Source organism: Anas acuta, chromosome 1, assembly GCF_963932015.1.
Source record: "Anas acuta chromosome 1, bAnaAcu1.1, whole genome shotgun sequence".
Classification (NCBI taxonomy): domain Eukaryota; kingdom Metazoa; phylum Chordata; class Aves; order Anseriformes; family Anatidae; genus Anas; species Anas acuta.
In genome coordinates this window covers 64458346-64477713 of record NC_088979.1, presented here as the reverse complement: position 1 = coordinate 64477713, position 19368 = coordinate 64458346, and the positions used below count along the sequence as shown (strand labels likewise).

Sequence of the window (19368 nt, the reverse complement as noted above, 5' to 3'; positions counted from 1 at the left end):
GGCCAAGAAGGCCAACGGCATCCTGGCTTGTATCAGAAACAGTGTGACCAGCAGGGCTAGGGAGGTGATCGTCCCCCTGTACTCGGCTCTGGTGAGGCCGCACCTCGAGTACTGTGTTCAGTTTTGGGCCCCTCGCTACAAGAAGGACATCGAGGTGCTTGAGCGGGTCCAAAGAAGGGCGACGAAGCTGGTGAGGGGCCTGGAGAGCAAGTCCTGCGAGGAGCGGCTGAAGGAGCTGGGCTTGTTCAGCCTGGAGAAGAGGAGGCTCAGGGGTGACCTTATCGCTCTCTACAGGTACCTCAAAGGAGGCTGTAGCGAGGTGGGGGTTGGCCTGTTCTCCCATGTGCCTGGTGACAGGATGAGGGGAATGGGCTAAAGTTGTGCCAGGGGAGGTTTAGGTTGGATGTTAGGAAGAACTTCTTTACCAAAAGGGTTGTGAGGCATTGGAATGGGCTGCCCAGGGAGGTGGTGGAGTCACCATCCCTGGAGGTCTTTAAAAGACGTTTAGATGTAGAGCTTAGGGATATGGTTTAGTGGGGACTGTTAGTGTTAGGTTAGAGGTTGGACTCGGTGATTTCGAGGTCCCTTCCCTTCCCTTCCCTTCCCTTCCCTTCCCTTCCCTTCCCTTCCCTTCCCTTCCCTTCCCTTCCCTTCCCTTCCCTTCCCTTCCCTTCCCTTCCCTTCCCTTCCCTTCCCTTCCCTTCCCTTCCCTTCCCTTCCCTTCCCTTCCGCCCTTCTCTGACGCCACTTCCGCCCTCAGCCCCGCCCGGCGGCCCCTCAGCGGCCGGAAGCGGTGCCGGCGGCACAAGATGGCGGCGCAGCGGCGGGGCTGGGCGGGCGCTGTGGCGGCGGAGCGGCCGCTGGGGCGCTCGGCCTCGGAGCTGCTGCTGCACCCGGAGCTGCTCTCGGAGGAGTTCCTGCTGCTCACCCTCGAGCAGGTGGGGCGGCCCCGCAGGGGGGGCGCGGCCCTGCCCGGGGCCGGGGGGGGAGGCCGGCCTCGGGCCCCAGCGGTTGCCGTGTGGGAGGGTTTGTCCCGGCCCCTCTCTGGGCTCGCCGGTCGGGCGCACCAGAAGCACTCAGGGAAGAAATAATTAAAAAATAATTAAAAAAAAACAAAAAGGAATGTTGTGCTCTGTAGGTTGGATACTTGCTTAAAAGAGGCATGCAGCCTGAGAGTTGCCCCCCTTGTTTTCATAGGGGCTACGTCTGAACCCTGCTCCTGTGGTTGCTAAAGAATAATTTATCAAACTGTGTGTGTCTGTGAGGCAGCATTTACGTACAACAGTAGAGTTACCTGTGGACAGTCGATCTCCTCTGTTAAGGCTGGTGCATGCATACTCAGTGAGCTAAAGGGAACACGTCCTTCACAGTTAGCAGAGATAATGTTTAACTGCATGCTATTGAAAAATCTGAGTTTGAAAGTGACTTATAGCCCACTTTGTAGCTTCAGTTGATGTACTGAAGTACTGATGTACTTGCTACTGCCTTATCTGCAACGTTAGGTGAATGAAACAATCTTCTAAGGCTTTTACGTGAGATTGCTCAACTTTGTATGCTCTTGTTCACATAGTTTATGTGCACAACAGTGTACGAATTTTGAGCCCCTATCAGAAGTTATAAAACATTTCTGCTGCTCACTGGAGCAGCAGAAACTTGACCTGTTTTCAGTGGCCTGTGTTTGCGTGACATTACTGTTTTTTTTCTCTTAATAAATTTGGTAGAAGGTACCAAAATTTGTTTTCACAACCTTGTGTATGATCAGAAAGAAAATCTGTGTGCTTTTATAACTGACAGTGACAAGAAGTCTCTCTGAGCAACTCACATGTTGGGAACTGGTGCAGAAGCAGAGTTCCGCATCTGGGAATTTGAACTGCTTTATGTTCTAGTTGCCTGGTTTTTGGAGGTACAAAAGAGAGCTCTGGCTTTGTAGTTGGATGTAGGGAAACATGTTTAAGAGTGCAAGAAAACCTTGGTTAACAACAGTGGTTCTATCATAACTTCATTTTCTTGTGTAACTATTTTTATTGGGAAAACTTGCAGGCCTTGAATAGCAGTGGACTGTGGAGGTTATCTGTGCAAGCAAAGGTGAGGAACTGCCCTGTGCCGGTCACAGCTAGGTTCAGCTGTCAGACAGTGATGAAAACAGCCCATTGCACACCAAAACTTCAACCAGTGGTACTTCAACACGTGATACTGCTCAAATCTGCTTTACAAAGATTGGCAGCAGCAGGAGGCACAGAGAGGCCATGCAGGAGTAGAGAGATGAGGAGATGTGAGGAGAATGGGGAAACAGGACTCATGAAAAATTGATTTTGGGGACGTGGCTGGTGATGGGCTCTGGAAAGCAGATGTGCCTCTGAGTGGGCTCCAGCCTGTGGAGGGCTCTTGCTGGAGCAGGAAAAACCTCATGGAGACTGGTCTGTGGAGAAACCCATTCTGGAGCAGAAGAAAATGAATTAGAATCAAGGAACAGAGGAAGAAAATGCATACGAAGTAAGAAACGGCAGAAAGAAACCATTAAACAAACACACAGGGAAACACCTCTCCTCCCTTCCTGGTCTCAACTTCTCTTCTTTCTGATGTGGATTGCTGTCAGTCCTTCTCAGTTCCTTGTCCGAGGAGGGAGAGGATCTCTTCACAAAGCTCCTCATGTGCTTTCTCCTCTGCGTCCTTTTTTGTGTCTCCTGTCCCAAGTGGCTGCTGCCCTTCATTAAAGGTCTATTTGAGCAGAAGCACCGTGTCCTTCTCTGCTTGGTTGAAGCTTTGGTGTGCAGTGGGTTGTTTTCAGAGTTGTTTTTAGAGTTATCAGCTGTCACTGGCACAGAGCATTTCTTTGCCTCCCATGGAGGTCACCCCTACAGCCCCCTCAGCACTGACACCCTGGCATTTATGCCAAATTCACTACTTCAGAATGGCTTTTGAAAATGAAATTTGGCCACTGTTTTTGCTCTGAATTTGTCACAATAATCACTTTTTTTTTTGTTCTGTTCCCCACAGAAGAACATCCTTGTCAAAAATGATGTGAAGATGGACAAAGATGGCCTCACTGATCTCTACATTCAACATGCCATTCCGTTGCCTCAGCGTGACCTACCCAAAAGTCGATGGGGGAAAATGATGGAAAAGAAAAGACAGCAAAATGAACTGAAAAGTGAAAATAAAAGGTAATCTGGCTTTCAATGGGATAGATCTGGAGAACTTAGGAAAATGCAGTTAGTTTGGTCTTCATCTGGCTGACATCTAAAACTTGTACAAGTTTTGAACATTGTTACAGTTTAGCAGGAATGCTGTCATAGCCTATGTCGGAAGTGTTGGATCCTCCTACTCCAATAATAGGGAAAAAGGATGATCTTTTTTGTCATCTAAATGTTACTAATGGCATCTAGCTTATAGTACTTGCTTTTTATTGCTATGTTTCAAAATAGTTTATCAAGAAAAAAAATCATGATTGTTTTCACCTTATAATTGTTAAATAATAATAATCGTGTTTACAGTGTTAAGACAAATACCAGCAGCATATTTAACTGTGATTGCTCACTGAACGGGGTTGGTCTGCTGAGTCAGGAATGTGTGCTGCAGCAGTTTTGTGTGTCCAGGTCAGAACTAACGCCTCCTTTCTGAGAGTATTCTGCCTTGTGTTCAAAACCTTTTATGTTTGGATTTGATCAGAAAGCAAAATCTTCCTCGGAAGCTTATTTAACAGGATGTTTTCTTCCCCAAACCTCCTCCCTGCCCAAGACTTTAACTTTGACGTGCATGGGTGGCAAGTCTGATTTAGCTCCATCAGTAAATGCTAAAGGAATGGTGGACAGAAATTCTCATTGTGCTTTTTGCACTATTACATCTTGTTTCATATTTTCATAATTTCATAAGTCTTACAGAGGTTTCGAACAAGGAGGAACTAAACAAATTCTGGCAAGTGATTTTTTTTTAAAGCAGTGTCTGCTTTAAAAGTCTACTGACTTGTCTTGTTATGTCTTTTTTTCCCCACGTGCTTAAAAGGCCTGTTTGTAGAGTGGTCCGTTTGTGACTTGAAGATAAAAGCATGAAGTTAGTGTTCAAATAATAAGACACTGTTAGTGTGCTGAAATAGGTGCAAAAGAATTTTTTATCAGAGAACTAAAGATAGCAGGGAGGATGTTTTTGAGACAAGGCAGCTGTGTTAATTTTTAGATGGGAGAATGGCTTCATCCTTACATCATACGTAGAGTAAGTTTGGGAGCTGTTATTTTGGTGCAGTAAAACTCAGTAAGGGTCAAACTTATTTTTACTAGGGAAATGGTCAGTAGAAGTAGATATCTTTAATCCACCAGTCTGCTTTTCTTTTCCACTTGCTGCTCCCAGAGAACCAGGAGCAGGTAATCGAAGTTCAGCACGTAAAAGTTGCACAGAGAAAACTTCAGTTACAGTATGGTCATGGGAAGAATCATGGAAGTTTGGTGATCTTTGTGGATGTTAAATCAGTATGGTTTTCCTCATAGCTGTGTTTGTCAGCTTAAGGAGAATTGGTGTCATGCCATTGTGAAGACACGGAAGTAGACCTTGGCATTTGTGTTTTTCAAAACAAGAAAATCCGAGGCCATTATGGGGCTGTAAGTTATGTGCAAGTCAGAGATAAACTGAACTAAAAGTACAATTACTTACTCAAAGTCAGATAAGCTGATTCATCATTTGAATAACAGGAGCTGTCTGCTGCATTCCACCGTGGGAAGGCTCTGCTTTCCAGAGCATGCTCGGGTTACTGCAGGGCTTGGAGACGCTCAGCAGAGCTCGGTGTGTAGTTGCATACCTCTAATAGCTGCAGATAGGAGGTAAAAACACATTAATAACTTCAATTGAAATTTAAAACTCAGTGTTGAGGACTGTGTTTAGTTTTACTGCTGGTGATCGCTGGCATGTCCTAAAAGACTTGCTGAGTTGCAGTATCATGTTATACCTCAATAATATAATGTAATATCTGAGGTGAGAGTTGAAACATCTTATTTCTGAATTTCGAGTGTGCAGGCAATCATACTGAATAAGAACAAATGCACTGTATCCAACTTCAAACATTTCAGAAAGTATTTGTGTTTAGGGACAGCTATTTTGCAGAAACATGTGTAAGAGCATCTTGACTGCTGGAAGGAGGAATACTGTTTGCATCTCAAAATGTATGTGTAATTTCTGAAGTGCTATGGAGTCTGAAGAATCTCAGCCACACTCATGCTCTGGGAGCTCTGTGGCTGTGCATGCTCTGGGCTATGGCCTTGGTAGAGCTGATAATTTTTTCATTGTCACTTGACAGGCCACTTCAGCATCCTCTGAGGACTGCCAATGCACTGAAAATACTGAATTCAGCATATAGTGTGGCACTCGTGACCAGTTTCTAAAACATTAGCAGACAAGGTGATCACCTGCCTGTTTTTTTTTTAGCAGAGTGGATACTTAGAGTAATCAGGAGCCAGGACCTTAAACCTACACTTCTCACTGGTTTTAGGGTGTTACATTAAGTGCCAGGCTGGGCTAGACAAGGAAAATTTTTTGTTCAATTGTCCTCATGGTCAGGAGCTGTTCCAGAGCTGACTGCATGAGTGATCTGAATAATCATTTGAAAAAGCAGAAACCCTGCTTGCTTGTGTAGAGAAGTTCTTGCTTCCTCTAGCAAATCTTGAGTTCTTTACCATGCACTACACAATAAACATCAGGATTAGAGCATGCCCATCATTCAGCTTGGCTTATAGTGTGGTTTGAGCACTTCCCCAGAATTTAGGAGATGTGCATTAAAATTTAGGTTTCACGGAGTGTCTTGTGGAAAGGAACACCATCTCAAACTGTTTATTTTCAGCTGTTATGGCTTCAGTATCCTCCCTCAGAAGAGTGCTGGTTAACATAAGTCCTACTCTGAAGCTTTTAAGCATTCTCTATTTAATGTAAATAAAACGAATGTCACACCTTAGGTTCTGTGTTTGTCTGCGAGCCACCTATCTAAAAATTAGATGTGACAATGTTTGATGGTATGGTGTCCAGTTTTCTTTTGGAACTTGCCCAAAGTGCTTCTCTGGGAGTGTTATCTGTATTGTAGCATGTGGTCACCTGTACAAGTGCTACAACTCTAAAATTCAGTAGCATAGATAACAATCCAGGTAGAATCATAGTTCTTGAATTACTAGTCTTAAAGCTTAACTTAAAAAAAGAAAAAATCTCCTGAGGGGGAAAAATATACTTTAAATTAAGGAAGGTGACTGAAAAAAGGTATTTTATACCTTTTATCCCCTCTTTCACATAGTTTATAAACTAGTTTTCCAAAAAGGCTGCTGGGGAATGTTTTTTTTTTGTTGTTGTTGTAGTGTTAAGTCTTAGACAAAGCCAAAGTGAGCAAAGAGTATCATGCTTTATTTTTGAGGCATGTATCAGCTTTTTAGGCTTTTCAAGTGAAGTTGTACTCCTTAATATAACAGATATGTTAAATACTGCTATTGTTTCAGTGAAACCTTATCTACTGTCTGTCTGAACGCTCCTTGGAAGTTAGTCATGTTTTGTAGAAGCTCTTCTATAGACCACAGTTATGTAGATACAACCCAAAGAGCTGTCTGATCCCTTAATTTCATTTGGTACATTTGTTAAGGTCTTTGTGTCTATCAGTTCTGGGAAGCTGATGAATAAAAAAAGAGGAGGCTTGTGTGATGTGTATTGTTGTGAACAGGTAGTAAGGTAGAAGCAAATCTGAAGAAAAGCTGAACTTTCTTTTGCTCTGTGAGCCCCTGAACTGTTACTCCTTTCATTCCAGAAATCCCTGGTCTTGACAGAAATTGTACACGAGATGTATCATTTCTTATTTTAACATGTGAAGTTTTCAGCAGCTACTAATCTAATGTTTCAGATCAAACAACTGAAACCTCTATTTGTGGCTTCTTCTAAAGTCTGTACATATATCTAACATCAATATTGTCAAATTAATGAATGTATTTCTCTGTTGAAAACCCTGTAGTTCAACTTCTATTCCCCTGTTTTATGCAAGATGGCTAAACAGTAAGTGCGTACTGAAAACTGAAGTTTTTAAACAGGAATATTATGACTTAATGGTGAATTGTTTTTTTTTTTGTTAAATCTGAATAGTTCATCTTTGCCATTCTTAAGCAACACATTTTAAAACTCTAAATTTATGTAGAGTAAGGTATGATAACTGTTCTATTTTTTTTGCCAGTCAGGATGTCTTCTGATACTGGTCTTTTAATAGTAGGTTGATAGTATTCTTTTTTTCATAAATCAGTTGTTACTAAATTGGCCGTCTCTGACTAGACACGAAGGCACAAACTATTCAAAAGGCATTAAATCCGCTTAGGGTTCCTGTTCAACAGGTTATTTCAGAAACAAGTATGCATTCTTTTTTGCTTAACGTTTTCATTCCTCATCTCACAGTTCCTTAGGCTGTTTTAACACTACGATTTTGAATAAGTATTGAATTGAGGAGATTTATAAGCATCAGAATATTAGATCCTGTTCTTGTAAGGTGGTTCACGTTTTCTCAAATACTTTTTAAATACTTAATGACTATTAATGTCTTTTGCTTTTCAGGAAGAGCTACAGTGGTATAAGTTAAGTGTGAAATCTTAGGATGTACAACTGTGCCTGTCTAGAAGGTTCCTCACTCAACCCTCTTTGTTGATCCCCTGCATGCCCCATACTCTTCCACACACCCCCACGCCCCTTTGAATTTTGGAATTTTTCCTATTGTTTAAATTTGGGGCAGCTAAGAGTTTAAGGACAGTATTCTGGAATGTATTTTTACCTTACGCAAGATTAAAGTCATTTTTACTGCTTATGTCTTGGGTATGCTATTTTTGAGCAATTTGGCTTGTGTTTGTGATCATTTTACAATTTGTGTTTTCAGTGTTACAGCGGTGGAAGGATTGAGGAAACGGCCATTAATTGTATTTGATGGCAGTTCAACGAGCACAAGCATAAAAGTGAAGAAGACAGAAAACGGAGCTACCGATCGCCTAAAACCTCCCCCAGCTGGAAGCACCACCAATACTGTTAGGAGATTATCAGCTTCTTCAAATGCCTCATCATACATTTCAGCCTCCAGTTTACCAGAGGACGCTAAGCTGGAAGTGAGGAATAGTGAGGCTAAGCAGAACAATATTTCAAAGACTAATAGCAGTGTATTGGCTAATCTGAAGGCATACCCTTTGACTCCAGTAGCAGGAGCTACTGTTGTGAAGTTAAAGAGATCTGTTCCAAAAGAAGACTCTGATTTGCCGGTACGTATGTTCACGTACGTTTATTTTTATTGAAAGTTGAAGGAACCAAAGGTAGAACCTGGTAAGAATTCCCAGGATTATTTTATGTTGGAGTAATAGTACAGTATTTAGAAAGGAGTAGCTGGTTTGGGAGAGACCAGCAGGAAAAAAATGAAGTATTTTTTACTTGTTTGTGGGAAGCTTCTGTTAAAGGCAGCTCTGCAGAAAACATGCATGTCATTGTAAAATGAGCAAGTAGGTAATATGTAAGGTGGTGCTGGTAGCAGGGTCAACTAAAGCAAACAAAAATAACCCTACTTGTAGGTCTGAGAGAGAGGACAGGCTTTAGAGAACAAGAGCAGCCTGGTCTGTTTTGTAGTAGGGAAGAAAAAAGTGGAATGATAACATTTGTAACAATCACACTTGAATGATTAAGACAAGCTTTCATTTGTCAAAGTGAAGGAGGAGATGTTGAAGGAACTGAAGTGAGATGCTGCAAGCTGTAGCATGTGTCCTTAAAGGAAGAAGGCCATCTGTTTGAAATCTCACATAGGAATTGGCAAGCTAGAGGTAGGAATTGGATGAGAAAATCTGGAGAGCTGCCTAGATTGCGGGTCTGAATGAGAGCAACAACAAACCGTGCTAGTTGGAGTGAGAGGACAAAGGTCGAGTGCTCATTTTGAGCCATGGTGATCATGCTCAGGTACCTGGGTTTCTATAAGATGATGAGAAGGATGTGCTGGGATCTTGAACAGGAGGGTGCTGTTCTCAAGTAGAAAACTTATCACTGATTTGTTAATCATAACACTAAATAGTGACCTCTTTTCTGTAAGTTAGATTCAGCTGCAAATGAAACTAGGTAGAGAAGAGATCCATGTTATGGATGAGGCAGAAGGAGGCTGGTAAGCCGAAGAGATGAGAGAAGAACTAAAGCAGGATATGCGACTTCAGAAGGGTGGACCTTTGAAAGTGGAAGTAATGGTGCTGAACACAGCCACAAGTTGAGGAGAAAGATGCAGCAGTATTTGAATTTTGGTGAAGGTGTTATTAGGCTAAGTTCTTGATGGAGAGCAAGGAGCAGAGCCCAGTAATGGGGCAGCTGCAAGGTAGGGATAAGTCTTACATTTGCACTGTATTCATTCATAATACAAATGTATTAAATAAATGCAAGGGGTCTTTTACGTTTCCACTGAAAGACAGGAATACTTGGAACAAGTCTAGGCTTCAAAGGAGGATATAGAGGTATATGATCTTGACTGAACTGCAGGGGGAGCTTTAGAAATGCAGCACACCGTTACACTGTTCCATTGACTGAAATTTTCTCTGGACACCACAGCTTATTTCTGTTTCCTCAGTATTGCCTCATGTCATTTTTTTATTAATCCTTTTTTCTTCCTTTCACTTTTTTAATTCCTTTGCTGTTTTTCTTTCTTTGCCTTTTACTTCTCTCATTTTTTTTTTTTTCTTTTTTAATTCTTACAAGAAGGAATGCAGGTAATATCCTTACTGTGTAGTTTGGTAGGTTCTATCAAAGTTCTGCTAAACACAAGCACCTAAACGTATCACTGTTCTGAAAGACAGTTTTAACAACTTTTACAAGCAACATAGCTATGGCACTGAATCAATTTTTTTGCTGGAGAGGTGTTTCCTACTACCAATACCACTAACTTATTTTAGTATTTAGAACTTCTTAATTGGTTAGATCTGAACCCACAGAGCTTTTGAAACTTGCTTGGCATACACCTCACAGCTTTTTTTATATTTTACTTGAATATTTCACAGACGTAGTGTCATTTAAGAGTTTGCCATTATATTACTGACACTTGGAAGCCAGGGCTTCTGATATTTGATTTTCTATCTTAGCCAGTTTCTTGTCTAGTTTAAGTACAGATAAGTTCAGTCATATGCCTTGGTTAACGTGGGTTAAAAAAAAAAATTGAAATTAGGCAAGTGTGTCCAATGGATGTTACTTCACTGTCTGAAATTATAGAATTCAGTATTGAATAGTAATACTGGCAGGAAGAAGCAGTACACTTGGCTGATGGCCGAATCATAGAACCATAGAATCATTAAGGTTGGAAGAGACCTCCAAAATCACCTGGTCCAACCATCCCCCTACTGCCAATGTCACCCACTAACCCATGTCCCTAAGCACCAAGTCCAAGCTTTCCTTGACTCCAGGGACAGTGACTCCACCACCTCCCTGGGCGATCCTTTCCAATGCCTGTAGCCTATGAAGCCTGGTGTATTTTTAGTATAATGATAGTAATGACAGCTGCCTTTTCAAGAAAGTGATTGGGTTTTGACTTCCAAGAGAAACTGAAGTTTTCGTGCAGAATGGCGCAGAATTATCCTTCTGATTAATTTGTTACAACCTCTCAGTGGCTAAGACACCCAGGACTGCTGTCAACTGCTACCTCTTCAGCTCCTAAGGAGAAGAGAGATCTCTAGGTCACGCCAAAACTAGTTTTTCAAAATGATCTGGAAAAGTCATGTAGCTGTGTTTACTCTCTTTGTGTGAACTATTAAAGCCCTAATTTCTCAGATATTTTTCTTATTTTAGATGATGAAAGGTATTTATTTCACCACTTAAATCTCCCATCGTTTTACTTTAGGCTTGCTTAATGTTTTCTGGCTTCTTGGAGCGGAGGAGCGGGGATTGAAAGAGGCTTCAGCAATTATTTTACATTTTTATATGGGTCATTATAAAGCAAGACCTACTTTTCCTTTTTTTTTTTACTGACATTTCTTGTTTAACGACAGTGAATTGATTTTCTAATTCTGTTGATTATTTTCTTTACACAATCCTATTTTAGAAAGTATTTTAAGAAGACAATTTAAAGGAACTTTAAAAGGGTGTTCTAAAGCTCTAATGTGTGCCTGTTAACTTCTGTCTAACCCATTTAGGGATTAAGGAAAAGCAAAAGATGTATGTGATTTGCATGTAGCTAAATTAATGGGCTTTATTTCCTTCTTCTCTATCTCTGTGATATTCAACTTTCTCCACAAGATGGCAATAGAAAGCTGAGTACATAGTAGCTGAGAAATAGTAGCTGAGTACAGCAATAGTACTAGGTTTGAACATTTCAAGTTAATTATTAATATCAACTTGGTGCAATATATCTAAGAATGCTTGTATGTTTTCTTCTGTTGCAGAATGACCTAAAGCCTACGGAAGCAAAAAAGAAAATCCAGCATGTTACATGGCCATGAAGTAGCTAGCGGTGCTCCAAACATAAGTGTTACTTCCATGTTTTCAAACAGATAAGTCATATTTGAACAGTTTAGGTACTCTTATTTTTAAACCTTACAGGGATTCAGATTGCTGTGAAGTTTTAACAAGTTTAAAGGTTCCCTGTTGTAAATCTGGAGTCATTATCACCAGTCACCTTAAGAGTGTCTACTATTGTACACCAAACAGTTTATTCCCTCTTTAAAAGGTGGTAATATTACATTACACCAAATCCTCCACTTTTAGTTTTCAAGATTATTATAGTTCATCTCCTGCGTGTCCTTACAAATCACATGCATAAATATTCTTGATTTGTTTTCAGTAAGATTCAGTTCTGTTCCGCTTCTGGATAAATAGTTAAAATAGTTATTGATATTCAGAGCGATCCCAGGAGCCTTCTAGGCTTCATAAAGATAACTAATTTAGATGAGAAAACTGACTATTCTGCTGATAAGCTATTCTGAGACACTTTTTTTTTTTTTCCTTTTTGTTGCACAGAACATGAGTGTAGAATTTACAGGGCAGGTTAAGTTGGTAATAAGAGATGAACTATTTAACAGCATTACTTCAAATTGAAGTTTCTCTTATTAACTTATGAGATAAGAAATGCACAGATGGAAGTATGTTATTAGGCTGTCTGATACGAATCTTTGAGAGGAAGTAGTGAATGGATTAGTGCCATGTTCTCTAATACTCACAGGCATATTTTATACACATGTAAGTGTAAAAATGTGCCGATATAGCAGATTTGCTTGTTTTCCTGGTTATAATCATGCTCATAAAATATGGGGAAAACCTGTGGAATTCAGGCCAGTGCTTTCTCAGCTTACAAACAGTTGGAGAGGGAAAGGGTCAGGAAGACTAAGTACCACCTTGAGAGCATTAGCGTATGTAGTTGCACTCTTAAAAAATACATATTTTGTTCTCTTCCCTTCTTATGATCATGTAAGGTGGATGTTGGTTTTCTGTGAAACTTGAGATTTTACCTGGATTATTGGTAGTGCCTTATAAGGCAGGCATCCAGTTAAGTTGATGGCAACTTTTTTTATTAAATCTCAGTGGCTCAGGATGAAGCCTAATCCATTTTAAATATATGGATGGTAGAAAACAATAGTACTTCCAGACTTAGTAAAACATAAATAAAAAATCTACTTCTGAATCCACTTAGCTAACTCACTAAAATAAGCTGTCAGTAGTGATCTGAAGGCTTGTTTACATTTTTTTTAATTGGTTAGTACTGAAACCAAAAATTGTAGCTTAATTCATTACTGACAGTTGTCCATTCACTGTTGTGACATAAAAGGCACTTCTTGAATGCTGTAAAATGGTAAGAATGTGTGTTTTGAAATATTGTGTGCTGTTTCCCTTTTACTAAACACTTGTGCAGTTTTTGTACTTGAGTACAGCAAACTTTAACGTAATGTACATTTTGTATGTAAAGAGTTGTCTTTTAAGTAGCCTTATCCTATTTAAATAAATTCAATTAAAAGCAAACCAAGTAGTTCCGACTTGTTTTTACGATGTAATTAGACCGGTCCATTTTATGCAGTTACATTTCAGTGGAATTCAAGTGACTAAAACTTAAGAAATACTTACAGGGTAGAAGGCTCCATGGCTACTTTTGAGTTTTAACAGTGTTTTTTACCAGGTGAAGTGCTGCTCCTTGCACTAGTGTAACTGGCAGGAGTTCTGTTTTCTGGGTGGCTTCTTGGCAGTGGTTTAGAGACTAGGTTTTATTTTGTTGTAGTTCCAGTTGCTGGAAGAGTGTGTGTGTGTTGGTATTGTTAAGGAGTGCTTTGCAGCGTTGTACTGGAATGACAGCCTGATGCTGCTGGTGCATGGTAAGAGTCTTGTTTTAAGGCTCATGCTCTTTCTAGCTTTGCCACATTTCACCTACCTTTCCCCAAAGCTGGGACCATTTTACATTCTGCTGTAACCTTTTTTGCAGGGTGCAAGCCACGCTTTTCTTACTGCCCTACGCTGCTGCTTTAGATAGCAGCAGTCCTTCTCTCAGCAAAGTACTAGCGTGGAGCTGCAGTGTGGTGGGAGACCGGCAGGACCCCAGAAGAGGCTAAATGAGGTGGGCGCTCTCTGGCTTTAGGAGGTGTGGATGTAAGGATGGATGTTCTTGACTGCAGCCTTCATCACAGAACAAAGTCACTACAGGACAGATTTTAATTATCTGGTGAGATCAGGTTAGGAGGGTGCGTGCTTCAGAAATAGCAGACAGCAAAGTTCTTCAAACTGTACAGGAAACCAAGTCTGATCCAATGCAACTATGTAGCTTGTTGAATTAATGAGAGAGGAACGACCTGTGACTACTGTACACTTGGTGGAAAAAAAAAAAAGATGAATTTAAGAATGGTGGCAGGAACTAGGAGCAAACTTACCTTCCCCAGTTACACGCAGCAAGTACACTCCTAATTCTGCTTTGCACGTTTGAAGATCATTGAATCACAGAATGGTTTGGGTTGGAACCCCATCCTGTCCCATGGGCAGGGACACCTCCCACCAGCCCAGGTTGCCCAAAGCCCATCCAGCCTGGCTTTGAACACCTCCAGGGTGGGACATCCACAGCTTCTCTGGGCAGCCTGTGCCAAGGCCTCACCACCCTCAGAGCAAAGAAAGATTCCCATTGGAAAAGTGATGTTACTTTCCTCCTCTTCCATGATGCAAGCAAATTCCATGGGGAAGGTTTACTTGGTTAATTCATTGCATAACATGGCCACGTTGTGTTTTGGGAAGATGCTTATCGTCCCATGGATTGTGTCATCTTAGTTTTTATTGCTGTTGTAGCAAACATGTAGCAGAAATGATGTTAGAGAAAAAGGTATTACAAATTACATAATAAAACAAGTCCCAGTCAGAAGATAAACTTCTGACCTTTGCAAAGATAAATGTTGTTTGATTTTTTTTTAAGCGTGATTGCTGGAAAGAATACTTTGGTTTTGAGTTCAGAGCCTATGAGCACACTTCTATCAGCTGCAATCAAGTCAGTATTTTCACATAGTTTGGTTTTGCTGATAACTTTCCCCGTGACTGCAGTTAGTAGAAGACTGCTGTATCAGCAGGGCTTGTACAGGGATTGTTTGAACTCCACAATTTCATAGTGACTTGGGCATGCAAAAAGGGTTGTGTCTGTGTGGCTCTTACATTGTGTTTCTTAAGACTGTGAAAGCAATTTATTTGTAAATATCTGGTGTGTAAATGCAGTTAAACCACGGCAACAGCTTTGTTTTAAATGACTTTATTTTGAAAAATACAATGTGCGGTGTAATGTCGACTAAATGTAATACTGACACTGTCAATCAGAGCTTGTACTTCACACGATGATCAGCTAGTCATGCAATAAAATGTGTATGTTATGAAGCACTCCCACTTCAACTGTTTTATCGTTATCTCTTTACGACATTGCACAAATCCTTGTACATTAACACACCCTCTACGCCTGTAGTCTTCCTACGTACTTGACAGCACACACTAGTCACATAGCTCAAGAACACTGAGGTGAGACCACGGCCTTATTGAAATTGAGTGGTGGTTGCCATTAATTTCAGCAGGCTGGGGGCTTCACCCTGAATACCCATCTATGAATTTATTGCGTGCGGCCATTGTAATCACTGGACTGTTTCACTTGCTCATAACTTAACTCAGATGCTTAAACTGGAATACTTAATGGGAAAAAAAAAAGTGTAGTATGTCAGTAACACCCAAATGGTTTTATATCTCAGGTTTTGCATTAGTTTTAGTTAGCTACAGAAAACACCATCACTGCTACTAGAGATTCCGAAGTTGTTTTCCCTCTGTACTTGCAGAGTTTGAGTAAGAAGGTTAAGTGATGTTAATAGTATAGCGAAACACGGAAGGGCAAAGCTAGCTCCAAACATCTGTGTGTTTCAGGCTATAAATTGCAAGCGCGGCTTTCTGCCTCTCTTCCCTGCCTCTTTATTTTGAGCTTTAAATATCCTTTCCACATTCAGGGCAAAGGATGTCATCCCTTTCTGTTAGGAAGCCACGGCCCACTAACGAGAGAGAACACTTCTTACAGTTAAAGCAATCATTATGCCACTGCCGCTCTTCAAACGAGATGTACTTGGTTCCTCCGAGACCTGTTTGGAAACCAAAAGCATTCTGTTACAGGGGAAGAGTAGCGCGTTAGCCATTAAGTGATGCTATTTCAGACTCCACTTCTGGGTAGCTGTGGACATCTGACATACAGCAGTGAAAAATGCCATTATGCTGAACCTATTTCTGTTTGTTGCGGTGCTAATTTTGTCACCCTTGCTCTGGAACAAGAAGGATTTTCATCCTTAAGCAGTTCTGTTGCTTTCAGCTGAGTTCGTGAGCTAGACTGTTGGCGTGGTTATGGATGGTGGCAGAAATGAACATTTAAGGATAGGCTCAGCCCTTAGCTGACAGCAGGATGGCACTACAATGCAGAGCAGAAGAAAAGAAAAGCAACTGCATCTGAATTACAGAAGTCTGGTGGTTATTTACACAACATTTATGATGTCTGGGTAAGTTAATCTTGTTTTGTGAAAATGCATTAAGTTCTTTAGAACGGAAGTCTTACTTCCTTTCCTTACTTAGGAAGGCTACTTCACGACTTGGTTCACAGATTTCAGGGAGGGTGCTTCAAGAAAAGAAGGTTAGCAAATGACAAAAAACAAAAAAGTGTGAGGCTGTGGAGGTTGTCATGGGAAATATAGAGGTTGTATAGAATAAAAGAAAATGGGCTAATGTCTCTTGTAATAGTAATTATTGCTTAATCTTAATGATAAGCAATTTGAATATTATGCAGAGGGATTGACTAGCTGAAAGTCAATGAAAGGACTCGGTTGGGCATCTCTCTTACTTGAGAGGGTTTTTTGGGGGGCGTTGCCATTTGTAATAACATTGGGAAAAAAACAGCGTATGAAAAAGGACTGCCATATTCAGAAGAGAAGTGCCTCTGAAGTGAACAGGTAACAACAAGCAAGGTGTTATGCACTGACCTTTCTAGGAGATACGCAAATCAGCATCTACGATTGTGGCGCAGAGCAATATTATCATGCGAAAATGATTCAGATATAACTCAGATATGCAACCTTGGTGTTAAATGCTGATTACTACATGTAGGAGATTACAATTTTATGCTACGTATTTCACAGGTAAAGCCGTAAGCACTTGATCTTTTGACTACCATTGTACTGGAAAGCCTTGTAATTTCCCAGCTGCTGTCCTGGGAAGCAATACTTTGCTACAACATGAGGTATAACCCAGTTAGAAGCTACTGGTAGAGAGACTGTTACTGAGGTCAGTGATCCATCCCTCTCCCGAGTACAAGTGAAATGCCGTACAGAACATGGATATCCCACTACCTGCATAACTCTGTTACTGTGCATCCACCATGGTTCATGAAAGTCAGGTGGAAAGGAGAAAACTTCAATTTAAGGACCTCTTCCACTTTTTATTAGGCACTTGGAAGGCATGATAAGTATTTAAGTTCACGAATCCTAAATTGTGTAGTGTCTTGATTCTCTCAAGCTAGTCACAATAAGTTAACGAACCATTTTTAATATTAGCAGCAGTTCATCAGAAAAAAATGAGATAGTTTTTCAGTGACTCGCCACGAGGGACCTACCACTGATCGGGTTTGTGCATCCAGCACACTTTTTGGCGTAAAGGTTGCAGAAGCAGCTCAGGCAATACGCAAACTCATCCCTGGAGGTAAAGCGTTGTCCGGACAACTGCTTCTTGCATCCAGTGCAGACAAAGCACTCCTTATGCCAGGGCTGCTCCCGGTAAGTAACGCCTCCTGAAGTGATAGCCTGTTTATGAGAAGTAAGACAAAGTGTTTTCTTGAGGGTGGCAGCTTTGTATCTTTGGTAGAGAGGAAGAGCGATGAGGTTTTTGTGGGTGGGAGGAAGGAAAAAAAGGCTTAACAGCAGCAAAGCATAATTTTGGCTGAATTTAACCTTGAGAAGAACATACAAGTGATTCATTGTAATTGCCCCATTTATACAAAGAAGCCCTATGTATCACTCTGAATTGTGCTCTTTGTTTTTGAAGCTGGTCTTTGTAGGTCTTTTTTTTAAATTCATGTGCAAGGATTTGTCTCATTTCTGTTCCTTCACCTGTCCCATTCTTCATAGTGAAAGAACTACCTTGTGTGTTTTAATTTTCCCCTTATTTCCCTTGGCAAAGATTGCTTTATTTCAATTTTACCTGAAATCTTTTCTTCCTGATTCTCCATAATTTGTCTGGGCTTATTCCTTATAACTAGACATTGCCTATAATAACAGCTCCCCTGACTTTAGACAAACCAAACTTCTTTTGACTCCTGAGTATTCCTAAAAAGCTGTAAAAATGGTGACTTTAATTTCATTTCCTGCCTTCACAAAGGGGAGATTCCCTGGTAAATCCATCTTCTGTGTGGTCATGCAATTTAATATGTGCATTCATCTGTCTTTGCCTCTTTCCAAAGTATTTAGGAGCTTGTTCTCAAACGGAGTTAAAATGAGACTCTAGGAGGGAGATTTAAGGTATGAAACTCCTATCCATTCACCAATTTTTTGAAGCTTCTACGAGGTAGTAAAGGTAATTAGATTTATATTCAGACAGAAGAAAGGAAAACTTGAGTAAATGTTGTCCCTGGTGCAGGATGGGAGCTGAAATTATATCATCTCTTGAAATCAGTTGATTTCGAATCTTTTAACACTCACCCACTCACTCCCACGCACAGAAAAATATGATGTTCTACCTAATTGGACTTAAAATGTGATGGAGCTCAATCCCTTGTGTTTTAGGTGAAGAAAATAAGAGCACTACCTTCTTGCACTGGACGCACTGCATAGCAAACTGCTTTTCGTAGCAGGGTACGCAGAAGTTTTGATTGTCTTTCGGGATGAAACTCTTTGTCCCAATTGGCTGTTGACAGCGGTAGCAGATAAAGCAAGTCTCGTGCCAGCTGTTGCCTTTATATTCCATCTTCCGTGTGCCTGTAATGAGACCAGAACACAAACTGAACTCCTGGCTGAGACCAATGCAGTTTTTAACTCTACTTCAGTGGCTGACTGTCAGGGAAAAAGCAGTGCAGCTATGAGACAGAGGCTAGCCTATGTTCTCAAGGTATGGGGTACCAGTTTAAGATTTTGGACAGTAAGAGGTTCTCCTTAAAAGAAGAGAGACGTTTACTGCTAATCCGCTTTTCTGTCTGTTGACACGATACCAAGTTCTTAGGAGACTAACGAGCTGTTCGTGTGTTGGCTAATGATGAACCACACTAATTCCTTTGCCGACTCTCCTCATCCCAGTCACCACAGGGTGAAGTTTTACCATTTTCCTTTTCTCAAATTTTAATTCCCCTTTGTTTACCAGTATCATAACTTTATTTTTCTTTTTTTTGGTCTCATTAAATTCTGCCCATACTTCAGCAATTTTGGTTTTTAAAGATCTCATTTGCAGCAATGTAGTAAGTGCACTGTTACTCATCTTTCTGCCTTGAGTATTGCAGACCCTTTTTGTTCATGGACACCTTTTAAGAATTATGCACTCCCTGTGCTGGTAACTCTTTATATCATACCAAAAGGAATTCTTGGAGGAGTGGCATCCTGGGAAAAGATATAGATGCATATTTTTGGAATAGCCAAGAATTATATATACACGTTTTTAGCAGTTCATTATTTGGGTTTGTATTATCACTGAAACACAAGGCAGGGGGAACCCTGTTTGTTACCCGCTAGATTGAAGTCAGTGGGAGCTCAGTTTGCAGAAGGCCTGAAAGATCAAGCTTGTAATTATTTAGTATTTAATGGGCTTGTCATTATAATGCTTTATTAAATCTAAATTGTATGTTTAGTGGAGCAAAGCAAAGGACAAGAGTAGCATCAACAATCTCCATGAAGGGTATCCAGCCTCTTACTGGTTCTTTCA

At 40.7% G+C, this 19368-nt stretch overlaps 2 protein-coding genes across 8 annotated transcripts in view; one reads left to right on the top strand and one right to left on the bottom strand.

Moving 5' to 3' along the window:
* The first annotated feature begins 762 nt into the window (after positions 1-762).
* On the top strand, positions 763-12948 carry C1H2orf49 (chromosome 1 C2orf49 homolog). Of its 2 annotated transcripts, XR_011095798.1 has the most exons (5): positions 763-938; positions 2998-3164; positions 7871-8243; positions 9060-9328; positions 11379-12948. XR_011095798.1 is itself a non-coding variant. In XM_068679785.1 (4 exons), exons 1-4 carry the CDS (start codon positions 810-812, stop codon positions 11433-11435), a joined length of 726 nt encoding a protein of 241 aa, XP_068535886.1. In that variant the 5' UTR covers positions 766-809; the 3' UTR covers positions 11436-12948. The 2 variants fall into 2 exon arrangements, 1 of the variants encoding a protein (XP_068535886.1); XM_068679785.1 differs by lacking the exon at positions 9060-9328 and having other exon boundaries at positions 766-938.
* A 1737-nt stretch (positions 12949-14685) lies between these two features.
* The window catches only part of FHL2 (four and a half LIM domains 2), a 41626-nt gene continuing 36943 nt past the window's right edge, over positions 14686-19368 (bottom strand). For all 6 annotated transcript variants that reach the window (XM_068679732.1, XM_068679743.1, XM_068679760.1 and 3 more), the window contains 3 exons: positions 18265-18434; positions 17078-17264; positions 14686-15563 (listed from right to left, as the gene is read on the bottom strand). In XM_068679732.1, coding sequence (XP_068535833.1) covers positions 15412-15563; positions 17078-17264; positions 18265-18434 — 509 coding nt within the window. In that variant the 3' untranslated portion in view covers positions 14686-15411. The remainder of the gene's footprint in view (positions 15564-17077; positions 17265-18264; positions 18435-19368) is intronic.

What these genes read in the sequence shown, in the direction of transcription:
- C1H2orf49 (XM_068679785.1), top strand. Translation starts at nt 810, where the DNA reads ATGGCGGCGCAGCGGCGGGGCTGGGCGGGCGCTGTGGCGGCGGAGCGG. An exon ending in TGCTGCTCACCCTCGAGCAG is followed by an intron (nt 939 to 2,997) that starts GTGGGGCGGCCC and finishes TGTTCCCCACAG; the next exon opens with AAGAACATCCTTGTCAAAAA. An exon ending in CTGAAAAGTGAAAATAAAAG is followed by an intron (nt 3,165 to 7,870) that starts GTAATCTGGCTT and finishes TTGTGTTTTCAG; the next exon opens with TGTTACAGCGGTGGAAGGAT.